Genomic DNA, 27,124 nt, shown 5'->3' with positions numbered 1-27,124 from the left:
GAGCTTCTAAACCTTTTGGGATGATGCCAATGACTCCTAGGCTCCAATATGTGAACACACATTCCCTTCCTCTCGTTGCTTTGATTTTAAGGATTGACTGTATTCTTTCTTAAATGTTCTCTATCCTCTTGGCTACCAACCCTTGACTTCAAGGCAGGGACAAACTTTACTCTGCCAGTGTTTACCCAGGACCCATGTCCTTCTTTTCTTGATGAGACATCCAGTGTACATATACAGAAAGAGCTCCCATTTATTTTTTATTGTTGATTGGTGGTTTTTGGTCGCCAATAACAATAAATTATAGATTTCATGTGTGAAACCAGTAATTACATAAATAAAAGCAATTCTACAGTGTGGCTAATGTGAGAATTAAAATGAGAATGCCTAGTGATTAAACACTATTCTAAGCAATCCGTATGCTATGGTAAGGGGCCTTGTATTTCTGGACACAGCTCTAAATCTAACCATCTCTCTGGCTGGGAAGGGTAACTAGAATTTATCTGTTCATGGAAAATATCAGCTGCACTCCACTCCTGTCATTGCGTTGCATGTGTTACATGACTGAGATAGCTGAATCCTCTCAACTGAATACACTAAGGAAGCAAACAGACAAAGGCAAATGGCTTGCGTATCAGAATAATTTTGCACATTCAAGCCTGGGCAATGTTTGGTGGAAACGGCTACATAGTTAACTGCTTTATTTCTGGATCATTTTCCCCCCCAAATACTGGGGTCTCAGAACGAATAACGACTAGTTCAGAATTTATCTTTCATGTATAGGTCAATTGACTACTGCAATTGCTTGAGGACCAAAAATGCAGAGCGTAAGCATTCAGATCCCTTGGTGGCCTCATGTCAGTTTATTTTGTTATGGTGACTCCACAAGAATCAATACAGGGAGCCAATCACCATGAAAATCAACAAACTGCAGAGCAGCACAGGATGAGTAAAAGGACTAAACCAGTGGAATACTATGAGCAATGTGCATATAGTTGGGTTCCTTTCTAAGAACCAGTGAAGCAAGCAGTGTTTGCTTCAAAGATCCCTTTCTTTCAATTAAATTTCGAAGGGAATTTTGGCATGCCTATTACTGTTAAATGCAGAGCTCTTCTGGGACAGATCATCTAAAGAGGTCCAGTCATAAATGGTCTCAGGGGCCGATTGTTTAGAACTACCCCAGGCATAAATGTTGTTGCACATTTGTCTGGATTCTCTTCTATGTAAGAAGTGCCATGTGTGCAGCATCCACCTTAAGGGGCCAATAACATGCTGCTGATGCATTCGTATATAGATATGTATTACATATAAGAGCTCAGTGGCTGGATTTCTAAGCCGTTTCTAGTTCCCTAGAATTACAACAGATAACCGATATGTTAAGGAATAATTTGCAGCTCTGGTGTCTCACTTTAATGAAAAAACATAATTGCATCCAATAAAGAAATTCCCATGACTTAGGTACACCCTCTGTTCATAAGAAAACTAATACAATCATAAACAGCTTGTTAGCCAATATGGAAAAGGTAATAGCAGACATTTTACATGAAAAAGATTTGTAGGTCATTCTGTTCAGCGCTGGAAAGACAGAAAGCAAGTTTATGCACCGAGAGTATTTACCAGGCCCTTATAAGGGTTTTACAAGACAGGGACTTGACAATGTCATACGTTCTTGAGGGTCACATTCCAGTAGCAAAGCTATGTAGATTTCATAACGCCACTCAGTGATAAGGCTGATCCTGCAAATACTGCTGGTCCTCACTCAAGATAATGTTAAAAAGTATTGTACTGCTCATTATCTTCCACTGAATACAAATGACCAGGTAGTTGAATGCCTAAAATATGTTTTGGCCTCTAGAGGGATTGTACAAAAATTCCTTAACCTGAAAGAACATTTTATCAAACATTTTCATGCATTAAAATATTATAACCTTATAGTTATATCAGTATTCAATGCTACTGTTTTAAAAGATTCGAGCTTTCTTACAGTCCACAGGAATTAATGTATTATCACTAGACTTTTGGTACATCCAATATCCTCCATATTGTAACAATTCTGGACCCTCATTGCCATACCTGGGAACTCCACAGGTTTCGTGGTCAGTGGACAGTCCTGGCCACGTCCCACAATGGTAGGCTCCGGCTAGCTGGAGCCCACAAGTTCCCAGTATGCCCATTATAATATATACATTACAGGGCACCAGGAGATTCCATAGCATGATTACAATATTGAGTGAAAATGATCAATAACACTGACTATACCTAATTTGACAAGATTAATACATATTAAGAAATACTGGTACAGAAGGAGAGGAGGGCCGTTCCAGAAGAATTGTTGCAGGAAATGCTGAGCATCCCGACCGTTTTGGACAAAATAGAGCCCCTATTGCCAAATATTGTTATGCCCACCTCTTTAGTGCACCACCGGGATCAAAAGGGCCATCAAATTTCAGGCAGTTTTGTAATATGACTGTTTCTTTAACAAGAACCATGCATATCCATCAGATGCATATAAGCTGCTTCTTGTGTTAGAAAAGTTTTGTGTGGGTTGCCTTTGGTGGTTTCAGAACTGTTCTTTATAAATATGGTCCCTTGCGCTAAAAGCAGAATTTGCACTGAATAAAACCTCCTATCCTTAATCCCAAACCACTGATGGCAAAATACAATCAATGCCTGCTTTACATTTTGATTAATAAAATGTATGTTTTAATTAATCTGATAAATGGCACCGTGTTTTTTTTCTTTCTTTCATAGCATCTTTTCAGCAATCGCTGAAGCAGCTGCTGATGTCAGGGGCACTATCAAATCTTTTGTTGAACTACGACACCTTTCTGAAGAGCAGGCATCCCAAAGGAAATGAAAAAGAATTACATAGGACATTATGCAAGATGTTAATCCATTGTGCTCATTTACTTCTATACTGGCCAAGTTGGTAAACACATCTGCTCTATAAATATCACATCTCTTTGAGGAAAACAGTGTTTTCGCACAAGTTGAATTTATCCCTGGGGATGACTAAAGATTTAGATATCAACACTGATACCTGAAAATTAATGAACTACAGCTGAAATTATTAATACTTTTAATAATGCTCCTTTACATAAATGACATTTTTGGTGAAATTGTGAAATATTTTGGCAGTATGCCAGGTTGGTGAATCTAACTGTTTAAGCTTCAGGTAAGTAAAATTACAGTTTTAAAAGGAGATGGACCACAAGGAATATAACAACATTGTAGTATTACCCTATATGTTTTATAAAAAATAAATTAAAAGACATAAACCACAGTTATTATTAAAAGCCAAATGAATGAAGACCACCTCATGGTTTCAATGCACAATTTTATAAATCCAAATATTTTTTTAGTTCTTCCACCCATGGCACGTATTAGTGTTTCACTGTATGCAGTTTAAACTCAGACTGTACAGTTCTCTGGAAGGAGCTGGTAAGACAGCTGGAAACTGTGACCCTTTCCGACGTCCTCAGAATTGTATTATTTTATACTTTTCTGAATTGCATTAATCGAACATCGAACGAAGTAAAGTGAGTTCTATAGCAGTGAACTATATATTTTACTAAGACTTTCCAGCTTACAGTCCAATTGCACACAAAAATGAGCTGATTGTTTATCTTAGAGCTAAAATAAAAATAATTCTATCAAATAAAAAGAAATACAATTTTGTGGAGATGAACCAATTTTATATCATAAATTAAAGACACTATACAGTAATAGAAAAAAAACCCTTGTTTAGTAATATCACATCCTTTATGTATCTAGCACATGTATCTAGAACATAATTCTATATTTTTAAACAAAATCCTTGTAGGACAGGTATTGACTACAACATGATTGAACATATTTACTAGCTTTGTATCAATGTTTTACCTCTAATTTTGTATGAACAGTACAATATATCACAGCTTCACAATTTGAAGAAAAGTGAGGTATTAACCTTTTAAATAAACCAAAGAAACAAATATCTGTTTAAACAATGTATGATAATTGCCATAAAGGGACTTATTTTAATAGCTTACATGATTCAGATTTTCCAATGCGAACTACAAAAGTAAACCAGAAATTGAGTTTCCCCAATATTAAATAGGACGGCGTTTATCATATACATGGGAGAAGGTGGCGAAGGTTGGTCCCTCTCCTTCTATATTGTGTACATAGAATAATTAACTCATAAAGCTGAAGATTGTGCATGGTATTTTTTATTTTTATTGAGGACAGAGTGAGGCTTCTAAAAACCCAGAGCAACTTATCAAAATCATATTGGATTTATTTTACTTGCACACAGCAATACATATAAGTTATGATGTAAATGAAGACCAAATGGTCAAATTAATGGATTTTATTGGTATGGGGTTAGGACAGAACACTAACATTGTTATCACTTTTATCCAATGTCTTTGGTCTTTCCTATGTCAGGGTTACCACACTGGGCATTTAAAAGAAAACATCTATGAACAATACATGAAACAGATAAGTCTTCAGCAGGTGCAGATCAATATTATGTATATATCTCATATGCCATAATTACATTAATTGTATGACTTATACATAGTATCAGACTGCCACTGTTAATGACTGCCTGCCTTCATACAAGTCCATTTTAAATGGCCAATATTCTGATCTTAAATTATACAGCAACGGTTTTACAATGAATTTATTTCAGAAAAGGGTGTATTAAAATACTTTATGTTCATTTACATAGACTATGAAATGTTTTAATCCCACCCTGTTCAAAAACAGTTAACAACAGTTAACACAAATAAGCGATACCCGTCATGAAGATAACAAATGGCACTTTGCAGCCAGTATTACATTTGCATTAGTTAAGTTTTTAATGAGCATCTAAGAATATTTGTCACTTGTTGAGCCAAATTTTCCAATTTCTTTTATGCCAAAGACCAACTAGTTACACTTTGTTGGCTGCGTTTTTCTTTGTAGAGACTTTGTGAACATGGATGGAGGGTGTTGTTGAATGTGCTTTTTCTGGTAATGCCATGTGATAATAGTTAGGTAGTCTGATATCAAATCGAAAACCACTGTCCAAAGAGACCTTCTCATTTAATTCATAGAGTTTATCCGCAATATCACCCCTAATCAACAGTGAAAACAGGCGGCAGATGTAACGGTTTTTGGCAAAAAGTAAATACAGTTTTTTCCTCCTCCAGGTAATGTATCGACACTTTGTTTCTGCAGTCAGGGTTACCTGCAAAACAATATCAAGAATACAGTCATAATTCTACTTTTACATGGCAGTTTCTGTCATAACAGTAACATTACAACACAGCAGTGTTTTGTATATTCATTTTATATTATCCGTGATATTATACATATGATATGATAATGAGGATACTTTTCTGTTATTCTGCACAGCAGGAAAATCTAATGTATTTTATTAAATGCCATGCTAGAAGTTTTAATTACAATGTATAGCAGTAGAAGTTGTAGATAGTATTAGTAGTAATTTCACAGGGCAGCATAGATGATCATTGTGTGTATATATATATATATATATATATATATATATATATATATGCATGTGAAATGCATCTGCTGAAATGCTGGTTTTCCATTTGCAGATCTGGTTTTAAATCATTAACAGGACAGACTATTAAATGGAAATAAACTACCAGAAGAACAAACAAAAATATTTATAGTATATAGTTGCATAATGAGTTATATATTATTTCATCAACTGGCTTTATAATGTTTAATTATATTTTATGTATATGTGCTGTTGTTTAGGACATTATTTGCACCCCCACATGATAGAACAGCACTTGTAACTCACTTTGTGTCTTTTGTTTTTCCTACAAACATATTTATCATATATTCGGAATCAAAGTAAAACGCATAGCTATATATACTTGAATACTTTCATATTCTACATTTACAGCCATAGTAAATTCATAGCAAATGTAATCAGAAAATACATTATATGATCAAATGTATGACACCTGACCATCACACCTATCTGAACTTGTTGGATGAGGTCCCTAGTAATCTAGTAATTTTACTGGAAACCTTCTCTTTTACATGAAGGTCTGATACAACTGGGTCAGCCATGCCCTATCGTGGTTATGTACTTTCTGAAAGTAAAACTGTTATGTTCTACACTACTTGCTATATCCTGTTTACCCATACAGCACTGCAGAATATGATGGTGCTATATAAAACAATAATAATAATAATAAATAGAATGCAAGAAAGATTAGATATGGAGAGGTACAGTCTGATTTATCCTTCAATGGGCAAGTTTGCTTTGGGCTGACCAAGTTAATTTTGTATACATGTAAGCAGTAAATGTAAGCTCATTTTAGCAAGCCCCCCTCAGCTATTGAATATTTAAGTCAAGTTTGTTATATGATGCACTACTTGTTATGTCCCATTTACCTATTGTACAGCACTGCAGAATAAATGTACCATGAGAGACAATTACAACCTACTATTTGAAATAAAATGTTGAATGCACTCTAATTCAACAAGAACATCTAGAATCCAACTGGTTAAGATTTTTCTCTGAACCGTTGTAGATCCATTAAAGTACACTATTTTTAAAACACAGAATTCATTTTCCACATTAGCAAAACTGCATTATCTGCACAATATAAGGATCAAAAAGACACTTAAAGTAAACAGAAAAGGGTACCCGATTCCTGAGCTAATTATATCTTGCAAAGTGTCTGCTCTATGCCAGCAGAAGATATTGTGTATAATAAAAAGACCATACTGCATCTGAACATGGTTTCAGCAGCTCATCAACAAAGCATTAACAGTGTCTCTAGAGTGGATAAAAAACATACTTGTACAGGTTACCTGAAAAATCCCTTCTTCTGAAGGCCTGAGTGAATCCCACTCTGGGGAATCCAAAAATTTCCGAGGAAAAATATAATGGAGAAACTCCCCATCTACGGTTACTCGTATCCTGCCAAATTTGTAAGATATTTAAAATTAGTGAATAGAAATATCATATTACAAATGTTCATAACAGCTCTAAATATCATTGATGGTATAGAACATTATTTACTAATCATTTCATGGATTTACCTTAAGAGGATACATTTAAGTGTAAATGAATATACTTAAGCAGAAACTTTTCTAAATTTTCTGTAAATTAACGCTCCAAAATCAACTTACAATGATATTCTGAAAATTTTAAATATTCCAAAACGTTATTCCATTTGTAATTGATTCTAGCAAAAGTTGATATTTAAGGACAACGTTATTCCCTCATGCTAACTTCCTTCATCCAGTGGACTTCCTGAGCTGTTTATTACTAGTGTCTTGTTGTACTCATGCATGGAAGCCTGTGGCTACAGCACTTGTATGAAGACATTCATGAGTAAGTTGTGTCTAAGATATGATAGTCTATTACATTATCCCTGGGCTTTCCTTGAAACTATTCATGGGTGTCTCTATAAAGTCCATGCCACAGGCTTTCTCCTCAGACTGTTACAGAATGAGGCTTTGTTGGACATCAAATAGTTGTTAAAGGGCCATAAACTTGTAACCCAGCACTTGAAAATCTAAATACATGAGGACCGTTACTGAGTAGAAGAGAGATACATTCAAAACCTCAATCCTAGACAAAAAAGGTCCAGTTTAGCGTCAACAGTGCTCACTTGGAAAGGTTCTATTTCTGTCACTAATAACATGAATGCCAGAGATATTATTCCATTCCCAACCCTGCTCTCTACTAGAAGTAACACAAAGCAGAACGGCCTCTTGTTGTGACATTGACAAGTGTGTGAACAGTGATAAGCATTGGTGGCAAACCTTTCTGAGCTGTCAAATCATATTCTGACATTCAGCCTTTTTTATCAGATCTATGAAAAAATATGACATAAGATATGTGGAACAATGACTTAGAAGTGTCAACAGGGTTGTGGGGTTAAAAGGTTGCAAAACCCCCTTTTTTTGTTCTGGCAACAACATTTAGATATTTCTTAATCCTCTCCATATATAAATGTAATACAATCTTCTGTATATAAGCCACCAGTCGCTGATGATTATTTTTAGCTCCTCACACTCATATTAGTGAAACAGAATATGGTCTGTGTGGATAAATATATATGACGAAAGAGTTAACAAAAGCCGCTTGATCTGGAAACTCAAGCTAGAATAATGAATTACAAGATGGTACTGAACATGCCTCTAAGCATATTTTTCTCTTCCAATCATAAGCAATGTGATTATGAAAACAATGATTATAATACATGACATATTGTTATTTTGTTACTTTTAATGCAATGCTTTAATAAAATAGCACATAAATTGGAGCATTAACTTTACAGTTTACATGTTATATGTCCAAATCCAACTTTATTTCCAGAATAATTTATGCTGACTGCAGTTTAACAACATATTAATGTGAGTTGTATTGCTGTGTGCTTTATTACTATGAGACCACACACACACACTTCTTCAGCTTCTAGGAAAGATGGACACATATAGAGCAAAATAAATGATCTGCTTTAACATGAGGAAGAAAACAACTTATCACCACCATAAACATTTTATAGGCTATGACACTTTAGGAATATTATTGTTATGGCTCATCTGAATAATTTTTTTTATTGTGATTTACTTAATATTTGAAGTCATAGAAATGAACAGCTTACATATTGCAATATGTATCCTTTGTGTCCAGTACTGTAACTATAGAGGTCACAATAAATCCCCTATGGCTACTGCTCTTGTATCCCTACAGTCTTGTACCTTGTAGTCCCTAGTAGTTTACAAAGGAAGCTGAAAGCAGCACAGATTTCTCATTTCATGCACCCTGCCAGTTCAAGTATTTTTAGGTACTGTAGACTGTAGGTTCTGAAGTTCGGAACTTGCATGAGAGCCCAGAAGCATGTGGCCGAGTGGTGTGCAGAGGTGTGCTTCATTAAGTGTGCATAAGAAATTCCCAGCATGTACTTGTAAGATTGCAGAATTCCTTTGTAAAAGTAATTTTAATGAAAGATTAAAGGGAAATAGCAACACCTATGGATATTTTGTTAAATAAAGGTGACATTAGATACATATGAACAATACAATATATAATCTCAATCCTACTCACATAACAAGACATAGCATTATGGAGTTAATTATTCTGATGTCAGAAATATTATGTAGGTGTAACAAATACAAATAAATACCATACAAAAAAGGCTTGGCATTAACTCACCAAGGACACACAGCAACTTAATACTCTGTTCTGCAGTGCATCTTAAGTTTTTTGTGTGGTATTTGCTCTTTGGGGGTTCTCTTGAGGTGCACTTCAAGTGGAAAAGTTAGTTCAGGCGTTGGCCTCCTTGCTCTCATGTGCCTAGAGGGATACCAATCAGGCCCCACTGACAAGGTCCATGAAGGCTGAAACATATAACTGGGTTTCCCTTGTGCACAAAAGGCTATTTATTACCACATAGTATAATTATAATGTAAGTATGGCAGTAAATTGCATAATATTCTCCCCTTGGTAATATCATGGTCTCTTCACCAATAATGCACATAAATTAAGTAATATGTGTAAAGATTAGATATATTAGTGTGAATATCATTGTTAATAATAATTATGTTTCATATTGTTTGTTTTGTTGTTGAATTTAATTGATTTTATCTTTTACAGGTCAAATTTATTTTATAATAGGTATTGTGCCTCTTTTGTTTACCCTACTAGATTCAGTTGTTCTTTTGTAGGACTTCATTTTTTTCCAGTGCAAGAAAGTATTACAGAGCGCCGCAGTAATAAAAATTAAAGGGACGCTTCAACCATCATATGCACTGTGACAGCTGAGTGGTCCTTTTACATTTTCATGTTTTTCAGAATGGGGGTGAGCTATGCAGAGCTCATGGACCCATCTGGGAGGCCCGACGGCGTTTATCTCTGTACGGGACCAAACCTTCGGTGGAGGTAATCCTCGCAGTGATTAGAGAGGTGGATCGGCTCCGGACTCAAGTATATGAATGGCGTGGACAAGGGCTGTTTGAGCTCGAAAAACAGCCTATTCCAGAGTATGTGGCAGTGGATGGGACTGCGGTCTCCACTGGCACCAGCCCAGCAGAAGAGCTGGCATCTGAGCAGAAGCACCAGGGAGGGGATGCAGGCGGCATCACTCCCCAGCGGCTGGGTGAGTGCCCGAGAGATGGCGCAGCTGGCCAATCTCCCCAGTGGCAGCTCACAGACCCGGCAGCGGAATAACCTGTCCTCGCTCCTCAGCGGCTGATCCCAGTTGAGGGAGCTGGGGATATCGTCCTCCCTCCCCAGCGGCTGACAGATATCCAGGGAGATGCGGCAGCCGGCCCAGCGGCACCAGGAGCACCAGGGAGGGGATGCAGGCGGCATCACTTCCCAGCGGTTGAGTGAGTACTCAGGAGATGGCGTAGACGGCCAATCTCCCCAGCGGCAGCTCACAACCTGTCCTCCCGCCCCAGCAGAAGATCCCAATTGAGGGAGCTGAGGATATCGTCCTCCCTCCCCAGCGGCTGACAGATGGCCTGGGAGATGGCGCAGCCGGCACATCTCCCCAGTGGCAGGAGCACCAGGGAGGGGGTGCAGGTGGCATCACTCCCCAGCTTACAGGTGGTCCAGGGTGTATGGATCTGCTTCATTATCTCGTTATTGTTGTCCATTAATGTGGCTCTTGGTTAGTGGATGTGAAAAAAATAGCACTTTACCTCAGCATAGATAAAGACTGGGCCCTTCTTCCTGTCTCCTCGTACCAGTATAACATTTTTTAGAAAGGGCCCTTCCGACCTGGATCGGTGCAGTCCAGGTCGGAAGGGTCCTTTCTAAACAATTTTGAACAGGCAATTTTTGAACATATATATGTGTGTATTATATATATATATGTATATATATATATATATATATATATATATATATATATATATATATATATATAAGCATGGATGTGTACTTGTGGGTGCGTATGTGTGAGCTTGGATGTGTACTTGTGTGTGTGTGTGTGTGTGTGTGCATGATGTGTAAGTGGGGTGAGATGGTGTGTGTTAGTGAGTATGAGTAAGTGTGTGTAGTTTGTGTGTTTACATATGTTGGAAGTGAGGGGTAGAGACAATGATTGCACAGACTAGCTGTTGAAGTTGGGGGACCCGGGGGGAATTTTCGCACCAGGGCCCCGCGGTGTCTAGTTACGCCCATGGACGAACACATCAATGTTTATCTAGGGTGTAAAAGCTGTGAAGGAATTCTTTGAGCTACTAGAATTCTCTTTATAGAAGCCAAGCTTGTATACTGATCATGCACCCTGCAACTTCATAGTTCAAGGGGAATAATGGTCTTTGATGCATACTTGTTGTTTTACAATACCAGAAAGTTGGTTCAAAGGGGTTTCAGATAAAAGTGCTATTTTTCTAAGTACTTCAGAGAAACAAATGCACTATATGCCATTGGTATGAGAGGTGGAGGTTAGGGCCCCCCTCAAGGAGTTTTTGCCATGAAAGCTGATTCATAATGTTTCTCCTGTGTTAACAGAAAGACAGTAGCAGCGGAGAGAATGCGTCATCCACACTGGGTCTCTGTATAAACAATGTATGAATTAAGACATGTTTGGATTAAAAGATCTTTGCAAGATAAAATATATTTCCCTGTTTAACATTAAGAGGATATAAATACATACACACACACACAACCTTTCAAATGTTTGGTGTCACTTAGCTCTTTTCATGTTTTCTAGCTGTGCTAATTGCAAAAGGGTTTAGTACTTGAAGGGTTCACACTTGAATTAGTGAACAGCATGCCATTGGAACACAGTAGTGATGGTTACTGATAAATGGCCTCTGTACGCATATGAAGATGTTCGAAAATCTGCCACTTTCAGCTACATTAGTCATTTACAATATTCTTTTTTACAATTTTGATTACCGGTATATTTCAAATACTGCATTTTGGTTAACTTAACAAAAGTGTTGTTTAGCGACACAATTGGACAGTTTTGCTTCAGACTTTTGGGGTACCTCTTTGACTCAGGTTATTACATTTTCTCTTACATTCAATTATACTATCTATGCACTAGTGTGGGATGTAGGTTAACAAAAGGTTACTTTTCAGACATCTTGCAATGTAAAACCATTACATGACCTCTCCTAGACAGAAATTAAACTGCTGTTTTCAAGGTAGAAATCTATTAAAAAAAACTGTGTTAAGAAACAGTGGAGTTATAAAACAAACTATAAGGTATTCATGAAACCTAAGTACTTTTAAATGTTAAGTTGTTTAATTACTAATAACAAATGTAGTACAACTTGAAGCTTGATGAAATGCCTAAGTATGACATTTGCCAGTCGATGCAGGACTATATTCGTCATTATTGACAACAGCTCTAGTGCCAGCATTAGGAAATGAAAAACTATACGAACCTTCCAGAAATAAGTAAAGAGAGTTTGTCAATGGGAGTCTTTCCTTGGACTGCATAACAATGTTCCCTTTCCAATGTGACCACTTCAGCGTTACAATAAGATATTATCTTCCGAAATACAGTTAAGGAGATCCCCAGTGGTTGAAAGACTGCACTGTATACGTCAAGTAACTCTTTGTCAAATGTGACACTCCTTAGCTGATAGGCAATGTGTATAATCTGCATAATACAGATCACAAGAAGGATGAAGTTCCATGAGAAGACATCTGCGGCACAGACATCCAGCCAGGCCCATATACAGGTGCAAAGAAAGCTCAAAGCAAAAAAAACATATCCATACAGCAGTCCAAAAAACCCACTTCCACCCATGCAGCCCAATACAAAAAGAATACTGGCTAGGTGATAAATGGATCCCTCCGTCTCTTGCTTCCAGTCCGCACACACTGGGTGTCCATTTACAAGGCTCTCCCAAAAACTCACATTTTCTCCCATGGCTGTGGTTAGCAGGTATGCTTCTACATCAGGACAGCATCGTTATTTTAACTTTGTTGCCATTTCCGGATGGTAAACTGTTTCTTTGCAATTACATATTTTTGAGATTCTTCAATATAATGGCATTCATTATCGAAGACTATCAGTAGGTCATAACACCTCTTCATGATGCCTCGGCTTGGCTAGGTTAACCTGATACCAAAACACAAAACAAAAAAGTGTTGTCAACATCTTCAGTACTTGAGAAAATGTAAAAATATATATTCTCAGCTCAGATTAAAAACTCTGACACAGAGTGATACATGCTCTATCACATTCCAACATACTTAAAAATATGCCTATACAGTACAGACGTTTCTTTATACTATGACATCTCTCAAGCAATCATAATCCAAGCTCCCCAGATTTCACATTGATGTTTCTATCACAGACCATCCTCCAGCAAGACAACATAACACCCTTTTCTTCTTATTGTTATTCCTTCCCAAGATGGGAAGGAAGATACTAGGGTTCGGACCCCTAGAAGTTTCTATTCAGGTGGGGGGATGAGCTGATGCTGCAAAATGTATATTTACATTTTTTAGATGACTTTCACTAAATCTCACTGATTTATCTATGCATTACAACGGATCAACCAAGCTCTTCTTGGTCATTCATAATGCAAGATGAACTAAAACTAGCCTGCAAATTCCAGATTTAGTGACTATACATCATTATTAACTATACAAAATGGACTTCATTGTCTGCTAGACATAATGTTTTTTTCCATTGTTACTCAATCTTAACTGAATATTTGAAAAAAAATAAAAATTATATCTATTTTTCACTTGCAAGCTCCTCCGTGTGGGTGCATGTAATAAAGCACTTTGTATCCCTTTATATTTCTTATGCATTTTTTTAGAATCATATTTATTTACTTTACTTTGCCCTGTCTTGAGCAACATGTTCCAGATTCCAAATGAGCCGCTGACAATCTTCAGATTATTTGTAACTATATGTTAGTAGGAAATAAAATATACATGGTTGCAAGCTGGATGGTACTAAAAGTGAATGGTAACTATTTACAAAATCATTGGTGTTATTATGAAAAAAAGAAATTGAGTTAAATTAGGTTAGAGTAGCTATTTAGATCGAATGCTCTGTGCTAAATAGCCAAACTTGCCTATATGGGCAATTCATTTTTAATGTATATTATAAGTATATTATGTATAATAGGTAAGCAAACTAATACTGTTGCTTTTATCACCTACCTCCATATTTTTGTAACAACTAATATTATAAATTATTTATATTGTCCCCATTCACATCATTTCAACCACACACTCTATTACCTCCCAAGTGATGCCCTGTGGCTAGATATACAAATTACAAAGCCCATTAGCGCGGGCTGCCACTAGATGTAAATATGCTGCCGAATGCATAACCCTTTGTGAATTTATCGAAGTTCAAGCAATAAATGTGCTTCGAACTAAGGAAAATAGCAGCCTATTTCAAGATCAGAAAAGTAGCATTAATAAGTAATGATCTTCAGCTCTGGGGTAATAGGTATCCTTTGCTTTACTTTCTCATGCTGGTGAATGCTTTTGCCCTCTGACAGATAGAGCAGAAATAGCTGGAGAGACAAAATTGGTTTACAAATGAGACACAAGAAAAAAAGCTGCACCCATTAGATAATCATTTTTAAAGTGCACTTGTAGGTTTTGCAGAGGTTGTTGTCAGAAACTGGCATGTGAGGTTTTCAAAGTATGTTTTCTTACAAATACCTTACAAATACAGTAAAAAAGAGACATATACATATTACCTAAAAATATCTCGCAATCTTTTGCTAACCTATGACTTGCATTGCTGGTTGATAATTATGTTAGGCACAGTTCAAAAGCAGGTGAGGGGCTAGATCTTAACGACTACTGGATGACATCTACATGAAATCATGACCTGTGATGTTGCTTATGTTGTAGAACATCATACATTTATGTTCCATTATATAAGATCAAAAGAAAACTTGTAATCAAAATAAGCACATATTGTTGCCCCAACAGAAGGCCATGGTGTTTATTTTGATGTATACGTTAAAATAACGTAGAATTATATTTCCTTTTTTTGCACCTATGATTAAGTATCAATCGATTCAATTAAGTATAAAATAAAACAAATTACATTTATAAGTCAAATATTGGGATGAAGATGCGTGATTTAATGGTGTAGTAATTTTTTAATTCTACAATTAGAAAGTGCTAACATGCCACTGGTATCCTGTGTTTTTGTCTTTCATGTACATGTGGGGTATTTATTTCAGCTTTCTATAGTGCATAGGTGTTATTTAGATATATCTTGTGGATTCTTGATAAATGTATTTTGACATCTGGAATGCACATGTAAAAAATGTTTTCATTTAAGTCATCCCACTGAACTGATTACTAAAAGCTGGTTTACATTGATTTCACTTTCAATGGTCAGAGTCTAGAATTCACAATTGCCATTTATGGGTTCGTTGGGAGTTGAAATGCAAAACACGTATTTTCAACTACCATTCACACTAATTATGAGTTAGATAGGTCATTTAATCAACTCCCTGGTTACACTTATGGTGATCTATTCCATTGGATCAGACACTCACTTGACACACATAAGTGTTCTTTTGGAGCATCTGTCTAAATATACATACGGGATAGACTTCTGCATTCGGATTCATACCAATTTTAATTTTAACAGATTTAGTTAAGTTCATTAATTTGTTTGAATGTCTGAAACCTCCAGATTTGCTTTTTTCTCACACACTCTCTCTCTTTCTCTCTCAACCCACTCTGAAAGCCGCTTCCGTGTCTCTGTTTCTCCATCTCTTCTGCAGCTCTGCGGCTCCTCTTCTTCTCTTTCTTATTTTCTGCTGGCCCGGGTTTACCACGTGGTGAGGGAATGGGGAGACGTTGCTCTTATGGTGTTTATGTAGGTTCCGCCATGTTACAGAAGTGCTCGCAAAAGGCCTGCATAATTCAGACAAAGGAGCAGAGTGCAGTTGACCAGAGGAATAGAAGAAAGCAGAGAAGAAGCAGAGCTGCAGAGAAGGAGACGTAGAAGAAGCGGCATGGAAGCGGTTGACAGAGAAGACAGGGAGACATTGAGAGAGAGAATGACAGTGAATTTTGTTTCTGAATTAAAAAAAAAAATTGTCCAAATTTTGTCCAAATCGAATGGACCAAAAAAACTTCATTTTTGGTTCATGTGCACAAGTCTAACATAGAATGTGTACATAAAAGCCACATATGTGCATCACATATCAACAAGAAATGTGTTAATGGGTTTACTGCTCATAGTTATTAGTACCCAATATGTTTCTGATGTATGATTTCCTTGTAACTTTCCAGAATAAGAAAAAATAATAATAGTAAGTCATTGATGGCATGGGAGGTAACACAGTAAACAGAAAAAGGAAAGATTAAACCCAGTACAGAGCATTCATTAAAAGAAGAATGCTGTCAAAGTACTGAGAACATTTAAATAGGCATTCTTCAAAACAAAGACAGCAAAAACCTGATCTGGCTATTCTTGCTTGAAGCCACCAATCTGTGGCAGGCAACATGTTACCATTGAAATCAATTACAGCATTTTGTACACATGCAAAGGGGGATCTAAACAGACCCTAACCCACAGTGTTTCCTAAGACAGGTTTTGGAGCTTACTATAAACGAGTATATCATGTTTATGCACATATGTTCAGCCTAACACATTTCTTCCAGGGCATTTAGCTGGTGGGTGTGGAAAGGGGCAAATTGCAATACCTGGGAACTTCTGGGCTCCAGCTACCTACCCTTGCAGGGCGTGGCCAAGATTGCCCACTGACATTGGTGGGTGGTCCTGCTGATGTTGGGGGCATTCCTGCTGATGTCGGGGGTGTTCCTGCTGAGAAAACACCCCCATTTAAAAGGGAAAATGGGCCTGTCAAGACACTGCTCCGGCGACCCAGAGGATTCTGGTGTTGACCCGGAGAACCGCTGCTTCTACCAGAGTTCTCCGGGTCAAAGGAAATGCATATATTTTTAGATGTAATAGATTCTGCATTTGGAAAACAGACAACACGCCTGTCATATGAATTAAAATGGTTGGAATGACTCTTTAAGAAAAAACTATTATTTGAAATGGATATTATAGGATGTAGCCATTATACATTTATCATATATATACATTTAACACATATTATGACTATAGTAAAATATAACAACCTAGAATTTTATGATTACATATTTGTATATGCATTATATTTGTATGCTGCATATGCATAACATTGCAAAGCACATTATGTATTCCATGTCTATCTCTCTAGCAGACATTACATCTCCCCTATACAGTTATCTGTATAGTTATGTGTTTCGTTTTTAATAGAGACTTCAAATGTATGTAGCCTCCTCAATCATTATGAACATTATATGATTGTATTAACTAGAACCCAGTCTAAAAAAGTTAAACAACTGTAGCTTCATATTTAACTTTTCTAGTTCATATTCACCAACAAACTTAAGCCTTCTAGAGTTTAGTCGAGGAAATTTACTTGTGTAAAATTTACTTGTGATCTGCGACACATTTAGTGTGCATATTAATCACCAAAAGACTATGAAGCTCAACCACCCAGCTAAACCATAATTAGTGTTAATAGTGGTTGAAAACCCATTTTGTGATTCATCTTCTGGGCAAATCCCCACATAGCGATCAAGGATTCTAGACTGCAACCGATAAAAACAAGCTTAATTGAAATCAATTAAATGAAATCAAGTGATTCAGTGAGGTTTGCAGAGTATTAGTCAGACTTACATTGATATATTATTATAAGTACATTCCAGACCATAAAAATGCTCTAGAATTCAGAAGGCATATTTAAAGAAATTTAATGCAAAGCTTCAGGAAAAATAGAACAAACAATATTGATTGTAATCTCGTTTGAGCAGGGGCCAACTCACCTGTTGTCTCTGTTAGTCAAATTGTTATGTTACATACTACTTGTTTTGTCCTGTCCACCCATTGTACAGCGCTTCAGAATTTTATGGCGCTTTATAAAACAATAAATAATAACAATAATAATATTGTCATACAGGGGCGTGCTGGGCCGGAGGGCAGGGGGCAATTACTCCCAGGCCGCCCTGGATCTAAATAAAACGGCCGCGCAGCCTCCCACTGAAAACAGCTCTTTAAGCATGCCCCCAACTGATTTGGGTGGGACAGTCCCGATTTTGGGTCTCTGTCCCGCTGTCACGGCTATCCCTACCTTTGTCCTGCTTTGCAGGGGCAGAGGTAGTGTGAGGTGAGAGCCGTTCTCACCTCCGGTGCAGCTGCGGGGGACCGCACAGCCGCCCAATCAGCAGCTGCAGGACTAGTTGGGATATCACGATCTCCCTCTAGTTGGCTCAACATTAGGGAGCGCGAGGTCTGTCACTTCAATTGTATTAATGAGTTTCGCGGGAGCAAAAAAAACAGTGTCCCTCTTTCACATTTTGAAATGTTGGGAGGTATGTTTAATGCGGGGCAAAAGCTCGCGGCACCAGCGGTGGGCTGGCCAGTCTGTGGGCCAGCACACCGAGATGCCATTGCAGCTGATGCGGCTGCGAGTTTTACAGCGGCAGAAAGACACGCCAGCTGCTTTGAAATCATTAAGCAGCCGGCGTGCCTGCACCATGCAGCTTAGTGCCTCAGTGAGGCTCTTCTTCCAGCCCCTTTGAGGACGTCACACGGAACAGCTCCTCATGACAGCTAGAAGAGCATGTAGTTGGAGAGCCGTCTGCAGGAAAGAAAGGCAGCAGAAAAGTAAATAAAAAAAATTGTTGGGGATAGGTGTAAGGGGACCCATATTCAAAGATAGGTGCCTTGGGGCAACAATTAAATACAAAACGAGGGTGGCTGGGGGGGTATAAGTACACAACAGGGTGGTTGGGGCATCACATAAATCAATACACAAATAGGGGTGGGTGGCTGAGGGGAATACACATGGGTACATTAACCAGAACAAAAGGGGGCATCAATACACAAGGGAGGGGGCTGGCTGGAGACATCACATAAATCAATACACAAGGGTGTTGGGGCATAAATGCACATGGGGCAATACACAAGGGTGTGGGGGGAATAGATTGAAACCAAAGGGGGGCCTGGCCGGGGCATCAATCCACAAAGGGTAGAACACACAACAAAACAAACCAGTGTGAAAAGCATTTTTTATACTTTGTGTATATTAACCTGTACTGATGTGGGTGTCAGTGTGGCCGAGCCTGTCCTGGTGTGTGTGTGTGTGTGTGTGTTTGGGTGTCAGTGTGGCAGAGCCTGTCCTGATGTGTGTGTGTTTGGGTGTCAGTGTGGCAGAGCCTGTCCTGATGTGTGTGTGTGTGTGTGTGTTTGGGTGTCGGTGTGGCAGAGCCTGCCCTGGTGTGTGTGTTTGGTGTGTCGATGTTGCAGAGCCTGTACTGGTGTCAGGGCAGGCTGGGGACAAAGATGGCTCACACTGGGTTGTTTAGGGACAAGTTGGCTCATGATGGGCTGTTTGGGGACAAAGTTGGCTCACTCTGAACTGTAATTTGTTTGTGTAATCTGGGTGCTGGTCTGGTGTTGTTTATTTGATCTCTATCTGAACTACAGAAAGGAAAGAAAAGAGAGGCATGGCTTAGTGAATGAGGGGACAAAGGGATGATTACGGGGGAGAGGATCTCTCAAAGTCACGCTCAGGGTCAGAAGGAGGGAAGATTTCACTGACTCTCACAGTCTTCCCCTAATCTGCAGTCAGTGTGGCAAATATTTTTTTTTGGTTCGGGAGCGGAAGCCCAAGGAAATGCTTGCCTAGGGTCAGATTTTAAAATATTTTAAAAATTTTGTTACAAAGACTAGCAGTTTTTTCCCTATATTTAATGTATTAAATGTACATTATTTTTACCAGTGTTTCAAGTTATATATTATTGTACTTGTTTGCAAAAAAAGAGATGGGGAGAAAGTGGGGTAGGGGATAGTGAGGAAAGAGGTATCTGATGGGGGCAAATGCCCATTTTATACCCAGATTTATAGGGGTTCCTACACCCATGCTGGTATGCATATTTAGTCATCTGTTTCCTGGCACTTTATTTTCATTAGGAATAAATTTAATTTTTACTTATCCAGAGATAAAACGCCCTCCTGAATTTGTAGTCACTTCAGAGGACAAAACTTTCTAGGCCCAGAAATTAGTTATTTGCTCAATTTCAATTTGCATATTTTATTAAAAAGTATAAGTGGCAGTAAATTGTGGCTTCAGGCATCACATGTATGATGACTTATTTTTAGTGTACTGATATACTCCCAATCCCATCACATTACATCAATATGCGTTAGAAAATAAGGAAAAGATGGGCACGGATGGTGGGCTGATTCGGTGGCGCAACGGGCCACTTGACTAGACTTGCCCCCAAGCCTTAGGCTGCCAGTCCTCCCCAGTTGTCATATGTAATGACAGCACCCACACCAAATATTACTCATGAATCTGAATAAATAGTGAATGTAGCAATACATTCAAATCAAATTAGGTAATATTTAGACTTGTGGATTCGGATTTGTACAAATTAAAATTTTATTTAAATTAACAAATTTCATTTATTCATACTAATGTCCAGTTTTTTTCTCTATCACTGTCTCTCACACACCTTCACATGCACAGTGTCTCCACCCTTTTCTGGAAGTACTCCAAGAGATCAGAATAATGCAGGCAGATTCACAGAGAAAGTAAGATGCAGAACTGCTTCTCTTTCACCACAGATCTGTCTGCATTATTCTGGCCTCTTGGAGTAAATCCACAAAAGGGGGCACAATGGGGACAGCCTCTCCTCCATTCCTCCAAATGGGGCTGTTGGGGAAAAAGGGCAAAACAAGAAGCAGAGCAGTAGTAAAGAAGACCAGGACATGGAAGTGGTTGGCAGAGAAGTTAGGGGGACATTGAGTGAGAGTGTGAGAGAGTGACCGAATCCCTGTTTTCTACCCTCAAACCACTTATCCAGAAGTATTAAAATAGTACCCTACAAGGTACTATTTAAGGGATAGATATGGCCCTCTAGAACAAAAAAAATGTATGTGGGGTTTAGATCATAATTCATCAGTGGCACCTACTGTGTAGAACAAATTCTAAGAAAACTTATTTTCATGCTCCTATGGTTTCAAATGAAAGCCCTATTTTTTCTGGGACAAAAAGATGTATAATCTGTGTGGGTACATCTAAAACAGGAAAGGGGAATCTTGACTAAACACTTTTATGGTAAAAAAAATATATGGTAATTGTGGCACAAAAATCCTTGGTAAGGAAATGATTACTTACTAACATATGATATAAATTAGTAAGTGAGTCTGTATCACATTTAGGTTCAGACATGTCAAAAAATCTTAAAATAGAGCAGGTCTAGCTAGGAACAGACCACTAATTAAGGCAAAAGCTTGCAGCTCTGGGGAACAGCAACGAGATAGGAGTGTGGTGGGTGAGGTGTGGTGTAAGGGTGTGATATGTGTGGTGTGACAGGTGTGATGGAGTAAATATGTCTTAGTGTGCGTTTTAGAGTGAGTATATATGCACTGATCATTCTTTTCTACCATATCTGCTCCCCAATTAATCATTGCTTGCTTTAATAATTGCTCAGTAATTTACAGTGCACGCTATAATGTACTAAGGAGACTTCTACAACTCTGCCAATCTTATGACCATCTGCTTGGTGTAAGCAGACCTTCAAATATCCCTAGCTCTTGTTGGGCATGTTGTATATAAATAATATTCATATTAAAGTTAATATTGCCTATGCTTTAATAAAAACATAGAACATACTGTACATCAATGTGTTTTAATTCTCTCTTACTTCTGTGGAAAAAATACTGTGAAAATTCAAAGCCCTATCACTGAGAACTCTCCTGAAGTTTCTAGTTCTCCCACTCAATAGCCACGGATTAGGACGACACTCGGGTCAAGATGTCTGTTGCATTATGCTCATCCCTGGCCCAATAACTGTGTGTTATTTGCATGGGGTGTCCATAAGGTATTATCACATTACAAAACCCTGGAAGTAACAGGACAGTAACTGGTTATTCTTTAACTCTTTTTAGCTGCAACTGTAAATATTTCATGAACATGGATTTTCTATTAGGTACCCAGCTAGGTGGCTTCTAATAGGAAGAACCAAGTTTAATAACTTAAAAACACCACTTCCCAGCACTTTACCCAACAAAAGATGGCTATAGAAAATTACTCATTGCAGGCTCAGCTACTAAATGTAGTGATTGCATAAGCATTAATTTTAATGACATTTATGCATTATTCATTTGTGTGAGTAAAAAAAAAATAAGAAAAACAAGTAAAACAAATAAGAAAAAATATATGATTTTACATAAAATTAAAACAACCCATTACCAAAAATCTATATCAACATACATTTTAAATAAAATCTGAAATACTTCAATGTGTTGTCCCCCTGCCTCTGCATTGAAACAGATTGGGCCAACGCTCTAAAAGGGTTTAGTCTGTAGAGACTTTCCATTGCCATAACAAAATGCTAACCCACTACTTTATAATAGCTCTACAGCAGCCATTCCACCTGCCCACAATATGTGTAAAAAGCACTATTCCTCCAGGAAATATGTTTTACTGTCCATTGGAGGCATGTTGTGCTTTTGTATCATCTTGTTACTAACCCTACATATCATCTTTTTAAAGGTTTTTGTAAAATAGTATTATAAATATTTTCTTAATTTGGTCTAGGACAGCCCTGCCCATATTTTTGTGCATAACAATACTCCTACAGGGTTAGGGGATAATTGACACCAATCTTGCCAACTGTGATACCACAATATCAGGTTTGTACAACTACAGCCCTAAAGGGCTGCAAACAGGCAGGGAATTAGGTGTATCTTTTCATGAAAACAAGTATTTTAAAGAATTGTTAATTCAGGTGCTTGTAGCCCTCAAGGACTGAATTTGTGCAGCCCTGCTAATGTGGCATGGTATTACCGGTAATTTCATGATGATTATTACTGGGTTACATATTTGACAAAACAGTTATATGACATGTCTTGTTAATTAACATTTTTTTTTGTGCATGGTATTTTTGTAATTGCAATACCTAATTAGCATTGTTTATGTAAACTGGTAAACAGTAAATAAGGCAATTTTAGGGTATCGGTATGTTATTTTGGATCACATAACTATAGCAATTTGTATATAAAGCAAATCAATTCAATACGATTTCTACAATTACCGTATTTGCTCTGAAAAATACCCCTCGTCTTAATCGGGGTCATCTTATAATTGTGGTCGTCTTATAATCAGACCTCAAATAGGTCTGACTATGAGACTAAGATCCAGATCCCCCGCAGCGCTGCAGGGGACCTGGATCCTCCTGTCTTATGCCCCCCATTTAGCACCTCCCCCCCAAACTTACCGGTGCTTCTGACCCCTCGGTCATGTAGCCGGGGCAGCGTGTAGACGTCTACATGATATGCGTAGTCAGGGAAGGTCTGCGCGATGGACGCAGACAACCCCCGCTGCTAACCTCCTTCCGGCTGCAGTGGAAGTTGCCTACGCGAATCGAGTAGACGTCTACACGCTGCCTGAACAACATACCGGGGAGTCAGAAGCACAGGTAAGTTTGGGCGGGGGGGGAGTGTTAAGGCATTTCCTATAGGGTCGTCTTATATTCAGGTTTTTTCTTTTCCTAATTAAATATTCCGATTTTGGGGGGCCGTCTTATAATCGCACAAATACGGCATGTTTCCCTTTACTGATAAAATCTGATCAAGGATGTGAATGCAAAGCACATCATGGTATAAATAACTGATTAAGCATCTGAATACTAGAGGTGTCCAGTGGTAGGATAATTAAGGCTTGACTCTTACACTGGAGGACATGTGTGACATGTGTATTGCAGAACAGCATTAATACTACATTTCTCAAAGGTACACTTCAACCATTATATGCACTTGTGCTGACCAGGACTGGCCCAGATACATTTGCTCGGTGAGAGGGAGTTGTGGAGAAGCTGCTCAGCGGCCTGGAAAATGGGACTAAATTCTGTGTTTGTGACAAATCAGAAATCAGGATCTGTTAAATCTAGGCATTTACCTTCTTAACTAGTGCCTCAAGAATATTTTTTTCTGCTGATCAAACAAACTTTAATAAATTATCCATTCAACTTTTAAATTAAATCTCTTGTACTTCCTTGCATACATTTCAAAAAGTACGGTTATGGTAGCCACTTTGTTCTTGTTCACATTACTTTTTATCATTAACATCACAGAGGTTCTTTTTTGGGGCAACTATCCCAGAAAATAAGGTGGTCTGCCACCAAAATGCATATCTGAGAAGGAAACCGCTAAGAAGTGTTCATTAAAACTAGTAGGGCTGCAAAGCAGTTATGTGGCATTACTGTGAATCTGCATCCTGAAATGTTTACACTAGAAGTGTATATGCAGCTATAAGATTAGTAAAATAAGATCCTTTACTGGGCCAACACAGAAAAAGACGTAGAGCCACATAAGCTTTCAGGGTCAAGGTGATCTCGTTTTCAGATGAGGTCCCAAACAGCTTACGTGACTCCACATCTTTCTGTTTGTTAGAATAATACAATTTATCACAGTTTACTTAAAAGAGCTATTTGTTAGGCCAATAAAATGCATACTAAAGAGATATTCCTTTTATTCCATGGCAGCAATAATGCGCTAGCTAGGATAACAAGCAGCACCAATGATATACCAATTTATGGGATCAAAGCACAGGTGAAACTAAATACAGTTACATATGTGGAAAATACAGCTGATAACAAGGTTACAAGAAAACCTCCTGTAACCATTATTTTATCAAGCTATAAAAAAAAAAACATGGTGTTATGTTCCCTGGACAATATAGACAATGTATTCTATGGGGATACTGCGATGAACTTCAACTCCCAGCATACACTACCAGCCCTCTGAGAATTGTAGTCCATAGCAGCTGGACTGCCAGACGATGCCTGTCAGTAGAAAGGCTGTAAAGGCCTTTCAAATGACTATGTCTTCCTGGAAGTGTTCCATTTAAGGTGCATTACCCAAGAACCATTTATAGGACACTTTATATTGATAACGGCAAGTTACAAATTAATTGATAACAATAACACCTTTAAATTTAGTGTATTTAGAACTATTTATGGTGCCGTTAAGGTATACTATTCAATATGTGTATCGGCATAGCTCCACATTGTTAATACAATGCTTTACAATCAGTATTATATAAATCTTTTAAGTGTATAAGAAATGGAAAGCCACCTTTATAGCAAATGTAACAAAGTGCAGATAATACATAGAATATAAAAGCAACAACATGTACTTCATGGATAATCAGGTGCATATATAATATAACACACAGAAACTCTATTTACACGCATACAATAATATATTTGTTTACACTATGTGTTAATACACACAATAATAGTGATTTAACGGAATCTAATACATTCTGGATTGCCCCTATACCATGAGATCAATGAGTTGAGTTTCTTCAATGTAAATATCAAGGGATTGAGAGATTTCCTGAGGTAGCACTCCCAAAGGAAACCCCTGGAGATGCCTCCAGAAATACCTGTCACTCCCTATATAGAAGAGGAGGCTGATTCCATTCTTTCTATCATGGTGTTTTGCATTTGTCGGAAGCAATTGCATAAAAAAGCATCTTGTAGGCTTTTCTGCCGTACTGAGGTCTCTACAACACCAGGTAGTTGTGTACTTCTGATATTAAACATCCAGTGCTGAATCCCACGCACTGCAGCAGCAGCCCTAACACTTGTGCTCATCACTTAAGTATGAAGTCCCCAACAGTCCTAAGTTGAGTGTGAGCAGCTCAGAGTCTCCTGCTGTGTATCACAGACCAGTCCCTGTCCCAGAACACCTGAGATTCCCTCCACCTCTTCCAGTCACAGCCCTGACTTATCCCCTTCCCCAAATTATACTGCCCCCCCCCCCGTCCCCTTACCTGGCTTGTGCTGACCGGGGCTGGCCCGGAAAAGTTTGCTCAGTGAGCGGGAGTTGCGGAGAAGCTGCTCGGCGGCCGGGGAGCGGGGACTAAAATAGGCATGAAGAGGGGAGGCTGCTGCTGCCGCTGCCCGGAGCCGCGCACACTCCCCTTCCAAGCAGCGCCTGCAGCTCTTACTGACTGCTGGAGAGAGACACGCGTGGGGGAGGGATGGAGGAGAGACAGACAGGGACAGCAGGAGGGAGGGGAAGCCTTCGGAGGTGGTGAAAGGCGGACACGCAGGACGGTGTGTGAGAAGCGTTGAGGACGGGTATTACATACAGGGGTTTATGTGCAGCGTGCACTCACTCTGTTAATTCTATTTCATTCGTTTTAGACTATATCTCAGTGTGAAGTACACCATCATACACCTGCAATACAAGTGGGAGAGCTGTGGAGGGAAATTACACTTATCAACTTTCACGAAATTGACCTTTTTTTAGGAAGTTCATTTTACCTTTATTAGGGAAAAATGTTTTAAGCTAAGCTTGTGGATATATGAATAGCTAGGAGATGGGAAAAGTGTCATAGTAATCAAATGGTAATAATTATAAAGATTGTGAAAAAGTAACTACTTAAATAGTATAGTTTCAATGGTACGTTGAAATAATAAGTCCTTAAATCCAAGATCTCCTTAATAGCATTCCTCTAGATGTGTTTGGAAATTCCTTCATTGCTTCATTTCTATAAATCCGAATTGTTATGTGATGCACTACTTGAAATGTCCACTTTATCCATCGTATAGCGCTGAAGAATATGATTTTTCCATATACAAAATAATAGAAGTACATTTAAGTACATTTGTATATCCAATTGTCTGCCGCTGCCAGGACTTCGCTCCCTCAACGTCCTCCCATGCTATGTCTGAGCACTGGAATATGATGTCATATCCCATTTAGACTAGCGTGTTATACTTGAGGAAGCGTGGGCCACAGTGTCGGCCTAGCTGTATGCCAGGGGGTTGGTGGAGCTGGTGTTGGGGGCCCACAGGGCCTCTGTAACTCCAGTGTCTCAACTACCATGGGTCAGTTCACCAGCGGCACGTGCCTCAGCACAACCCTGTAGCCAAGCAGGGAGGCTTGCTTGAATGAGCTGGGCAGGTTCCGGTATAGTTTTAGACACTGCTTCTCTGCGGCCAATGCGTACACAGTGGTGAACCTGATACTCTCCCCAAACTAGAAGTAGCCTGACACAGACTAGCTCCCCAATGGATTCTACCATGCAGACCAATTCTGCAGATTTTGCAGCAACG

The 27,124-nt window shown here is 38.5% G+C and overlaps 1 protein-coding gene across 2 annotated transcripts; it reads right to left on the bottom strand.

The window, feature by feature from the left end:
- Nucleotides 1-3,670: 3,670 nt before the first annotated feature.
- On the bottom strand, nt 3,671-25,984 carry POPDC3 (popeye domain containing 3). 2 transcript variants are annotated; one of them, XM_053460610.1, is made up of 4 exons: nt 25,834-25,983; nt 12,370-13,052; nt 6,823-6,931; nt 3,671-5,212 (listed from the first exon to the last, which is right to left on the bottom strand). In XM_053460610.1, the coding sequence occupies exons 2-4, from the start codon at nt 12,858-12,860 to the stop codon at nt 4,916-4,918; spliced, it is 897 nt and encodes a 298-aa protein (XP_053316585.1). In that variant the 5' UTR covers nt 12,861-13,052; nt 25,834-25,983; the 3' UTR covers nt 3,671-4,915. The 2 variants fall into 2 exon arrangements, with proteins under 2 accessions (XP_053316585.1, XP_053316586.1); XM_053460611.1 differs by having other exon boundaries at nt 5,086-5,212; nt 6,810-6,931; nt 25,834-25,984.
- Between the last annotated feature and the right edge of the window lie 1,140 nt (nt 25,985-27,124).

This window comes from Spea bombifrons, chromosome 3 (genome assembly GCF_027358695.1).
Source record: "Spea bombifrons isolate aSpeBom1 chromosome 3, aSpeBom1.2.pri, whole genome shotgun sequence".
NCBI classification, from domain to species: Eukaryota; Metazoa; Chordata; class Amphibia; order Anura; family Pelobatidae; genus Spea; species Spea bombifrons.
The sequence above is the reverse complement of the archived record's forward strand: the minus strand, read 5'-3'. Positions and strand labels throughout refer to the sequence as shown.

Coding starts and splice junctions, on each gene's coding strand:
- POPDC3 (XM_053460610.1), bottom strand. CDS start 12,860: ATGGGAGAAAATGTGAGTTTTTGGGAGAGCCTTGTAAATGGACACCCA. Junction 6,932..12,369: donor TCTTTACTTATTTCTGGAAG/GTTCGTATAGTT, acceptor CAAATTTGGCAG/GATACGAGTAACCGTAGATG. Junction 5,213..6,822: donor CAGAAGAAGGGATTTTTCAG/GTAACCTGTACA, acceptor ATTGTTTTGCAG/GTAACCCTGACTGCAGAAAC.